The 9985-nt window shown below is 45.0% G+C and overlaps 4 protein-coding genes across 4 annotated transcripts; 2 read left to right on the top strand and 2 right to left on the bottom strand.

The window, feature by feature from the left end:
• BCIN_05g06510 (hypothetical protein) lies at window positions 1–2760 on the top strand. Its single transcript, XM_001559513.2, has 2 exons — window positions 1–268; window positions 321–2760. The coding sequence occupies exons 1-2, from the start codon at window positions 95–97 to the stop codon at window positions 2616–2618; spliced, it is 2472 nt and encodes an 823-aa protein (XP_001559563.1). The 5' UTR covers window positions 1–94; the 3' UTR covers window positions 2619–2760.
• Window positions 2761–2881: 121 nt separating this feature from the next.
• On the bottom strand, window positions 2882–5280 carry BCIN_05g06500 (hypothetical protein). The gene is made up of 2 exons (XM_001559514.2): window positions 3649–5280; window positions 2882–3589 (listed from the first exon to the last, which is right to left on the bottom strand). The coding sequence occupies exons 1-2, from the start codon at window positions 5183–5185 to the stop codon at window positions 2937–2939; spliced, it is 2190 nt and encodes a 729-aa protein (XP_001559564.1). The 5' UTR covers window positions 5186–5280; the 3' UTR covers window positions 2882–2936.
• A 585-nt stretch (window positions 5281–5865) lies between these two features.
• On the top strand, window positions 5866–6761 carry BCIN_05g06490 (hypothetical protein). The gene is made up of 2 exons (XM_001559515.2): window positions 5866–6253; window positions 6310–6761. The coding sequence occupies exons 1-2, from the start codon at window positions 6088–6090 to the stop codon at window positions 6597–6599; spliced, it is 456 nt and encodes a 151-aa protein (XP_001559565.1). The 5' UTR covers window positions 5866–6087; the 3' UTR covers window positions 6600–6761.
• Window positions 6762–8836: 2075 nt separating this feature from the next.
• On the bottom strand, window positions 8837–9899 carry BCIN_05g06470 (hypothetical protein). The gene is made up of 2 exons (XM_024693136.1): window positions 9528–9899; window positions 8837–9462 (listed from the first exon to the last, which is right to left on the bottom strand). Exons 1-2 carry the CDS (start codon window positions 9752–9754, stop codon window positions 8898–8900), a joined length of 792 nt encoding a protein of 263 aa, XP_024548921.1. The 5' UTR covers window positions 9755–9899; the 3' UTR covers window positions 8837–8897.
• Window positions 9900–9985: the final 86 nt, after the last annotated feature.

The raw sequence follows: 9985 nt of genomic DNA, 5'->3' as shown, positions 1-9985 counted from the left end.
GACAGGTCTGGTGACCATTTTCCGAAAGTAAAAACTTCATATACACATTCATTCAAATTCAACTGTCGCAAGAAATACATCTCAAATTTTCAAAATGCGCACTTCTTTACTCACTCTTGGCTTTGCCGCCAGAGCTCTTGCTCAAACAGCTGCCTCCTACGTGGATGCCAATACTGGTATCACATTCGAGGGTGCAACAGACACCACAGGATTCCAGTTCGGTATGGCCATGGAGGCCAATGCCACATCTGACTTCATCGGACAAATTGTAAGAACCTGCCCATTGCATAGTGACTGCACAGTATGCTAACATGAATTAGGTCTTCCCAAGTACAGCTGGTTCAGGATATGGAGGTGTTTCATTAACTGGTAGTATGGTTGGCAGTATGTTGATTGTTGCTTGGCCTAGTGGAACTGATGTCATCGCATCGTTGCGTGAGACCAGCGGATACACCTCTCCAGGTGCCTACGCAAATGCCACAGCACAATTGTTGCCAATCGCAAAGGGTACTTTCGTCAACTCAACCCACATGTCATACACTTTCCTTTGCCAAGCTTGTATTGGAAACACTTATACATTGGCGGCCGGTGCTAGTCAGGTCGTTGTTGGATGGGCTCTTGGTAACGGCACAGTCACAAATGCGGCCTCTGCTACTGGTGCGACTTTCAGTTACCACGGTACTGGGTATGGTGATTTTGGCATTCAAACAGCCAATGCTGCGAACGATAACTACGCCACGTGGGCTGCTATGGCCAGCGCTGCCAGCGCCAGCAACACAACCGCATCTACCACTACCACAACTTGCTCAAACACTACCGTATCAACTTCTAACTCAACCTACGATTACATCATCGCAGGTGCAGGTCCAGCTGGTATCATCGTTGCAGAGCGTCTCGCCGAGAGCGGTGCATCTGTCTTGATGTTAGAAAGAGGAAACGTTTCCACCTATGCTACTGGTGGTAGATCTACTGTTTCATGGAACGACACCGTAACCCAGTATGATGTTCCTTCCATGTCATACTATCTCACCAGCGCTTCTGTCTCCGATGAATACTGCACAGACACTGCTTCAATGGCTGGATGTATTCTTGGAGGTGGTACTATGGTCAATGCCTTGATGTTCGTCCGTCCACAAGAAGCTGATTTCGATGACAAATGGCCAACTGGATGGAAATGGACCGATGTCAGTGCATCCGCCGACAGACTCTATGAGCGTAACCCTGGTACTACCAACCCTACCTCAAACTCGCAAAGATACGATCAAAGCGTATGGAACATTCTATCTTCATTCTTGGGTAACCTTGGATGGTCTGAAGTTGATGCTATCAAATCACCAAACTCGAAGACTCTAGCTTACTCTCATCCACCATGGGATATCCAAGATGGTCTTCGTGCTGGTCCAGTCAAGTCTTACTATCCTCTCGCTACTGCCATGAACAACTTCAAAGCCCAATTGAATACTAAGGTTGTAAGAGGTATCCGAAGCACCACCAACAGTACCACATTCTCCGGTGTTGAAGTTGAAAACACTAGCACCGGTGTTCGTCAAATCATCAACCTCAATGCAGGTGGTAAGCTTATTCTTGCCAGTGGAGCCATGTCTACTCCTCGTATCTTGATCAACAGTGGAATTGGTCCAACTGATCAAATCACCACTGTGAAGAATGGAAGCAGCTGTGTTACCCTCCCAGCTGAATCTGACTGGATTAACCTTCCAGTCGGAAAGAACCTCAAGGACCACCCAATCTTCACCCTTACTTTCAACGTTACCGGTGCCATGGCTAGCAACTCCACCTCGATGGTGTCAACTGATTTCACCTCCCCAAGTACTGCCAACATTGATCTCTTCGCCCAACAAACCGGACCCCTTGTTCAATCTGGTCAAAGATTAAACTTCTGGACTTCCCTTAACACCACCAGCGGAACCAAATACTTCCAAGGAACCTGCAACTCCCCCGCTGCTGGTCAAGTCCGCATCAAGCTCTACCTTACCCATGGTTTAACATCTAGTGGTGTTCTTGGTATTACCAGCTCCGGTGCCACAGAATTCACCACTAACCCATGGATGAACACCGCAGACGATCAATCTGCCATGGAGACCATGATTGACTACTTCCTCAATGCCGCCAAGAACAGCACCATGCTTACACCATCCGATAGCACAATTACCGGTTCTTCTTTGGTCTCTTCTGGTACTTATGTTACCGGTGATCATTACACTGGTACTGCTATTATGGGTGAGACCAACGATGGAACTTCAGTTGTCGATACCAACACCCAAGTTTGGGGAACCGATAACTTGTTCGTCGTGGATGCTTCTATTCACCCTGATATGCCAACTGGTAACACTCAAGCTATTATCATGGTTGCTGCTGAGCAAGCCGCACAGAAAATTTTGGCATTGGCTGGAGAGACTATCTCTGCTGCCTCCACCACCGCTTCATCTTCAGCTTCCTCGGGAAGCAGTGTTGCTTCAGCTCCAGCAGTTTCAAGCGCCGCTGCATCTGCATCCGCTGTTTCGGGTGCTACTACATCTGCTTCCTCGGCAGCTGCTAGCGCTTCCTCTGGCGATGATGACGATGATACCTGCCCATTCGGTTATGAGCTTGATGAATAGAGTAGTGTATAAACTCTGGCGTTCTGATAGAAAGAATAGAGGGGGAAGGAAGAGAAACCATTTCTTTGTATATATATCCACATAGTTCTTGATAGCGTTATTGCAATTCATGTATAAATTTTACGTTATATCTGTTCACACATACCTGCCTAAAAGCACCTTGAAAGCTTCACGCGCTTTTGTTCTTTTTTTATATCGTTTTTTTTTAAAATAAAAAAACTAAAGTTAGTGAAACGATTGTCTTGATTTGATTCAAACTCATTTGCTATCAGCTTTCATACAAAGGACAAAACATAAGATTGAATTCATGCAACTGCTTTACAATTTCTCAAACTCCGTTGTTCCTTCATAAGGCTGAAGATAATTATCTTCTAGCCACCCGTGTTCACCCTCCACAACCCCAAAGTTAAACGCAACACGACTCTTACTACTTTTATTCGCTTCACTTCTATGCATCAAATTACCATGCATCAATATCAAAGTTCCTGCTTTCACCTCCAACTTCTTATATTCAAACTCTCCCTTCTCATTCTTCTTTGGCAGAGTCGAATCATCCACCCCCTCAATGTTCGCATAAATCGGCTCTTCCAAATCAGTAAATACCGGCTGTCCAGTTGCGTTTTTTATGCAACGTCTCGTGATGGGTTGTACACGATGACTACCCGGCGCGACCGCCAAACATCCATTCTCTGTCGAGCAATCCTCAAGCGCATACCAGAAAGTCGTACAACTCGATGGATTTGTGAATCCCGAACAGCCATCTTGGTGAGCAACCACGCGAGCGCCGACCTCGGCGGCTTTCACGATGATCAGACTTTGGTATATACGTGGCTCTTTGTAGCCGAGGGACTTGGCGAGTGTGGAGTGGAAGGGACTGAGGATGGCTTTTCGGAAGGGGGGCATGACGCGGTGGATACCGCAGCCGATACGCTGAATACGTTTTAGGGGTTCGACGTTGGGATTGAAGCCATCTTGATGGGAAATTCGAGGTTAGTATTGTACGGCACTGATTGGGGGATGTGCAACTTACGTTCACTCAATGTGGCGATCGCTCGGCCCACAGGACTCACGTAGGATTCCTGTCCCGGGAGATAGGAATGTTTTTGTACCCTCTCGCCACCGCCAGCAAGTACTTGTGCCGCTTCATGCACAGTCTTAAGCAAGTGGTTTTTTTGGCTGTCTGATAGTATGTCTGGAATGACGAGATATCCATTTTCTCTCCAAAACTGCAGTTGCTCGTCGCTCAATTTACCATTTTGGGCCTCGTTAAGAGCAACGCTGGACGCGGATTGCAAATTGGCAGCGCTGACTTGCGCTCTGTCAAGTGTTAGGTTTGCGTAATTCCCTTTAGTATCATTTGAAGCTATGGATACTGAAATTGAACGACGTTGAATCATTGCTAGTATCTGAGCCTTTTGAGCTTGAGAGTTCGCCTTCAGAATGACGGGGATGCTATTAGCGTCGTAATTTCCAGGCGAGTGTAACTCGAGCAGTTGAGTCTTCATCTCCAAAACGTCTGGGATAGCCTCGGTGATAGTATCAGATTTCAACTCAAGCAGTCGAGTCTTCATTTCCAAAACGTCTGAGATAGCTTCGGTGATAGTATCACTGGGATCCAAGGTATCGGCAATCGCTTTCTCCGCAGCTTTGTTAACCGCGTTGCCATTGTTCTGGTTCTGATTTGCAAGCAGCATCGTTAAAAGGAGGGGACCATCACCCTCGCTGATGAATTGATCAGTATCGTTCGCACTAATGTCTTGAGGGGTGTCCACAGGAGTTTTTAACTCAAGAGTAAAGCCTCTGGGATCCAAAGTATCCGAAGCTGGATTATTTTCGTTGTTGTTGTTGTTGTTAGGTGGTTTATTTGGGACTACGTTGTTGTTGTTTTGATTATGTAACATGAGTGCGAATAGAAGTGGTCCATCACTACCAATCTCGGCAGATGGCTCATCGATATCTACTTCATTGTCGACCAATGCAGGCTTCAATTCCAAGGTGACACTCTTGGGATCCAAAGTATCCGAAACTGGATCATTTGCGTTGTTAGCTGGATGATTAGGGTTATTGTTGTTGTTCTGATTATTTAATAAGAGTGCGAATAGAAGTGGCCCGTCACTGCCAATCTCGACAGATGACTCATCGACATCTACTTCATTGTCGACCAATGCAGGCTTCAATTCCAAGGTGACATTCCTGGGATGCAGTGTGTCAGGAACAGCGCTGAATGCTTTTGTAGGGGTCTTCTTGGGACCCAGTGCCAGGAGAAGTGGTCCATCCTCGCCGTCGATAGGGGATGGATCGTTATCAATTCCTTCTTCATCGTTATTTCCAGTGGAGCTCAACTCGAGAGCACAATAGTTAGGATTCAAGGTATCAGAAATGGCATCCGAGGCGGATTGAGCCTTAGCCCGTTCGTTGTTATTGACGTTTCCCATCAGTAATGCTAAGAGGAGTGGTCCATCGACGCCTTTCTCGTTTGTGAAGGGTTGACTGGTGCCATTTGCTTCTTTCTCGTCGCTTCGAGCGGTGGACTCATCCATAGGAATATTCGTAATCGGAATTGTCATGTTTGCTGGATGAAATGGAAAGAAAATTGAAATGAATATACTTGTATCCCACTCGATCTTTAACTTGAAAGAGGCGAACTTACATATTGTGTTTCGACCCCTCCTGCTATCTGCCCCGCAGTAGCAATATCGAACATCGCAAGGGTAATGAACTTCAACCCCACTTCAGCTATGTATTCTACTAAGCCCCCGGAGAATATACCGAATGAAGAAGGCGATTTAGATCAAACTTAAGCATGAATCTTGGAACAGTACGCTTGGAAAGCCAATCGGATGCGTCGCCTGACGGACATCTCCCATCATCCAATTATGATCACATATAAGATATCATAATTGCATACTATGATTGCCTCAACCCCACTAAGACTGTTGTTCAGCTGGATTATCAATCGCAAGGATGAAACAGAGTAGTAACGTGTTAGGAAAGTCATGCATGTAATTTGTGTTCTCAGCTACAATTGGCTATGCTCATCTGATCACCATCGTCAAATATTCGATTGATTATGATCAGAATGAACGAAGATCTGAAAGAAACAAGAAAAGTGGGATATATAGGTGGCATACGGATTAAAAGCCTCAGTTCCGAAAGGCTCTCAATATATGCGAAGTAGGGGCAGAGGTGGGCAGAGGTGGGCTGACAGTGGGATTAATACCTCTCTTTTGCAATCTCCAATTGAGTAGGCCCCAGAAACTTAGCATTAATAAACCTCCTTCGCAAATTTCAATTGATTAAAAGCGAGGTACAAAATCGTGAACTCATCACACTACGCCTGTTTTTCTGAATAGGTTAAGCAATTTTCTTTATTTTTGCTCTTTCCTCGCTTCTTCAACAACATATTCGAGACTTCTCAAACATCCTTACAATCGTGACTCTCAACTCTAGAGAAACTAAAAAAAAAAAAATGTCCCCCCACAACAAACACTCTCTCCACGTACAGCACAAGAAGCATGGCGACCATGACCACATCATGAAACGCATGGATGCATACATCAAAGAATACAAGAAGGGAGACACCGAAGCCATCATGAAATTCTACCATCCGACCAACTTTGTCTACTCAGATTTCAGTATGTTCTCCCATCCCCTACCTTTTGAACTTCACTAAAAACATCTCTTCCCACAGGCACACCCAACAATCAACTCATGGGTCTCTCGGAAGTTGCGTCGCACTATTCCCAGACCTTTTCCAACTTCTACGACCTCACAATCACCACTGCCTCTGTACACGGTCACAAAGATTTCACAGCCTGGGAGTGGGAAATTACATGCAGACCAGCAATATCTCCCGAGACAGGCGAGCGACTGCCGAAAGAAAAGACAGAGATGAAGAAATTGGTGGGTTGTACGTTGATGTGGTGGGAGGACGAGAAGATTGTTAGAAACCATGATTATGTGCAGGTAAAGGATGTTTAGGGGAGATAGATAAGGGTCGAATTGAAGTATTTTTGAAGACGGATTGTGGTGTGCGTAGCGGGAGATGTCACGTATGTAGTTATGTTTTGTGTTCAGTGTTTGACGCGCTTGCCATGGAGAAGTGCCGGATGCGGGAAAGTTAGCTTGGGATTGGTACTCGGATGTACACGCGGGCGGTTGTTATGATTTTATGCAAACGAACGTGTTAAATAATGCAATAATTGATCAACACTTGTTACACGAAATTGGTTCTGAAAATTGAAATGTTCACATGTTTATCCTACAGACCTCTTTTACCACGTTGTATGGTTATGAAAATGAAACCATATATCACGTTGTCCCAGAGACAAAATTGTATTACAAACATCAGGAGTATAATCAAATTTTCGATAAGCATATCTTTCAAACATATACCACAGCTGTACATGAGATTCTTGAAGAATTGAAGGCTTGAAGAAAGAGAGCAAGTATGAAAACTCTTCGAAAAAGTGTTGATTTTACTAACAATATTCTGCATGGTCTTTTGACAATTGCATGGATTGTCAACGCACTTTGAAGCACATCCATAAATCAATGACCTCATCGCATCTCAACTCCAATTCCCTTTCAAATCTTTCAATCCTTTGACTCTCCATTGCAACATTCCCACACTCTCTAATCATCTAGCTCTTGCTCTTCCACCTCCCACCCCCCATCTCCATCTAATCATTCCCTCCAATTCCCAAGCCCACCCCCATAACCACCCACCCGTTAGCCAAACCAACAGTATTCTCTCTCCTACCCCTCTCTCCCCACCCCTCACCTCCACAATCCCCAGCACATCATTGTCGGGGGACAAATTAGCGGCGGCGATGATGAGAATTGCCGAGTTGACGAAATTGGCTATTATGAAAAAAAAAATTATGCATAATTCGGCAACGGTGTAGGACATGTATGATTTGATTGCCCAGAGGGAGGGTCTATAGAGCTTGCTTGCGAAAGGAGAGGGGGTTGCGCAAGGTTCTTGATACTTTTCATTTCCGTCATCGAATTCGCGCATTCGGGCTTGAACGAGACCGGACCCGAGATAGATGGTATGCGGCATGAGGTTTCCGCCTAGGATGGCGCAGGATGGGAAGAGTCTGATCATGCTGGATTAGCAAGAATCAAAAAAATGCAGTAAGGGTAGTTAGCCCCTGACCTGTGAATATCGATTTAGAAGGAAGCAAACCCTTGAAAACTTCACCTGCGAGCGCGGTGATGAAAGAAAGCTCTATGCAGAACATGATGAAGATAGCAAATACAAATACCGAGACAAACAATTCGAAGAACCGTAAACGTCGTAGAGAGACATCTGGGTTGTAAAATAACAAGATGAAAAGAGTGTCAGAGACGGATATCACGCATCCGGCTATCAGAGTGATCTTCGAGTTGAGTAAATTAAGTGCAATAGCTGTACCGATGACCTGGGTTTGAAGTAAGATTTCCGTGCGTAGAAAAAAGAAGATTTTGTACATACTTGTCCATACCAGTCACACAACCCAGCTTTTGTCGCAAGTGCCTTTTTCGCATTATCAAATACCTGATACCAATACTCTATACGCTAGGAAAAGCCCACTCCCATTGAATTATCTGATCACTGAATATCACTGGACATCACTGGATAAATAGATGAATAAAGTAATATGTGGTAGGACAACATTCTCGAGTTCTTCAGCTCCAGCCCATATTCTACCATCTCGAGCCGCTCTTTTTTCTGCGCCACCTCTTTGAACGTGTGAACATGTGATGGGCATGTATCACTCGATAAATGCTATGCAGTGCAACTTCAGACACTCAATTACCTTGCAATGTAACAGACGTAAAGATGAAACTATGCCGCCTCATCAGGTAGAAGTCAAGCCGCACTAGAACCCGCCATGGGGCCTCGTGTCAATCCTCTCTCATCTGTTAATAAAATAGTAGCCAACTTGAATCCACATAATTTCCATTCGATACCGAAAGCTATAATTGAGAGCATAGAAACGAAGATCACCTCCCCACCACCGGGAATTCAGTCAGCAAAAACGCCAAATATAAGCCTGCCAAAGCCCAGCCCATCCAAATCCTACCCTCCACGAACACAACCCCGCAAAGCATTGCACTAGACCCTTACATACAAGCCACTTCGAAAAGACCCACACTATTTTTCAGAACATCCCAATCACCTGCGAGAAACAAAACGCCCGCACAAAGTGTCAGTAGGAAGATATTTGAAATGGTTGTGTTCGCGACGATGATTCCTCCTTGGGTTTTCTTTCCAGATAGAATCGCGATGAGTTATTCGGGAAGTGTCGTCGCAATGAAAAGAATGGCAGTGCCAAGAACTGTAGTAGATAGCGAAAGCGTCGCTGCTAATGACGTAATACTACGTGATAGAATATATCCTGAGAGGGACAGCGAGAGCAGACCAAGTATGAAGTGTAGGATACGGTAGAAAATTGAATGGGACTTCTTGTGTCGAAACTTCAAATTGTTCTTTGAACCAATTTCTTCGTTATCTTCTTCCGCAGACTCTCGGGGTGCAAGATTTTCGTAGTCATCGATGGCCCGTGACACGGCTTGCAGTCTGGTGCCGCCTGAACGCATGGGAAAACGTGACTTCTCAAACTCGGTCTCTTCAAAGTCCCTCTCATCCAAAGAAGTATCACTGCCATTATCTGAATCATCCTCTGGTGACGAGACAATGCCTTTACATATTGCATATGCTATGGAGGTGACATAGGATACAAAATCAGCGATAAGCGTCGCTCTCGCTATTCTGCTCCATGGTTCAAAGAAAAGGAGAAATGAGGAGAAGATGGAGGTGGCTATGACGAGAATGGTAGTATAAATCATTGGGCTCCTATCAAACGTAATAGATAGAAGCTGGAGAAAAGATCAGGCCCAGGGAAAAAGCATCTAGGATACTCGAGATGGATGATCCGATGATGTTGCCAATTGCGAGCGAAGATTGATGCTGAGAAAGGGCCGCAATAACCACGATGAGCTATTCTCGTCAGATTTTCAATGCTACTATCGACATGAGTATTTTCACCTACTTCTTCCCATTCCGCAGCAGATGTGAGCAAAGCAATCAACGTGGGTGACACATTGAATCGAGCTGCTATGACGGCAATATTATCCAACTCTGACATATTTATAGATGTTGAGATATTGATTGTACGGTCTTCGAAGAAGCAATTGTGACGACAGGAAATCCTGGAAAGAGGATGGCACCTGCCTATGAAGACTTCACATTAGGATACATAACAGACGAGATTGGCGACGCTGTACGCACCCAAATCAAGGTTGGGTAGATGGTGTATCTGCGGCAATCAGTTGAAAAGATAGGAGGATAGTTTGTTGAGACTCAACAAAACGTTGAA

This window comes from Botrytis cinerea, chromosome 5 (assembly GCF_000143535.2).
Source record: "Botrytis cinerea B05.10 chromosome 5, complete sequence".
NCBI lineage: Eukaryota > Fungi > Ascomycota > Leotiomycetes > Helotiales > Sclerotiniaceae > Botrytis > Botrytis cinerea.
Note: the sequence above shows the minus strand (reverse complement) of the source record. Positions and strands in the feature narration are given on the sequence as shown.

What these genes read in the sequence shown, in the direction of transcription:
- BCIN_05g06510 (XM_001559513.2), top strand. Translation starts at nt 95, where the DNA reads ATGCGCACTTCTTTACTCACTCTTGGCTTTGCCGCCAGAGCTCTTGCT. An exon ending in CTGACTTCATCGGACAAATT is followed by an intron (nt 269 to 320) that starts GTAAGAACCTGC and finishes AACATGAATTAG; the next exon opens with GTCTTCCCAAGTACAGCTGG.
- BCIN_05g06500 (XM_001559514.2), bottom strand. Translation starts at nt 5,185, where the DNA reads ATGACAATTCCGATTACGAATATTCCTATGGATGAGTCCACCGCTCGA. An exon ending in GATCGCCACATTGAGTGAAC is followed by an intron (nt 3,590 to 3,648) that starts GTAAGTTGCACA and finishes TTTCCCATCAAG; the next exon opens with ATGGCTTCAATCCCAACGTC.
- BCIN_05g06490 (XM_001559515.2), top strand. Translation starts at nt 6,088, where the DNA reads ATGTCCCCCCACAACAAACACTCTCTCCACGTACAGCACAAGAAGCAT. An exon ending in CTTTGTCTACTCAGATTTCA is followed by an intron (nt 6,254 to 6,309) that starts GTATGTTCTCCC and finishes CTCTTCCCACAG; the next exon opens with GCACACCCAACAATCAACTC.
- BCIN_05g06470 (XM_024693136.1), bottom strand. Translation starts at nt 9,754, where the DNA reads ATGTCAGAGTTGGATAATATTGCCGTCATAGCAGCTCGATTCAATGTG. An exon ending in CATCGGATCATCCATCTCGA is followed by an intron (nt 9,463 to 9,527) that starts GTATCCTAGATG and finishes TACGTTTGATAG; the next exon opens with GAGCCCAATGATTTATACTA.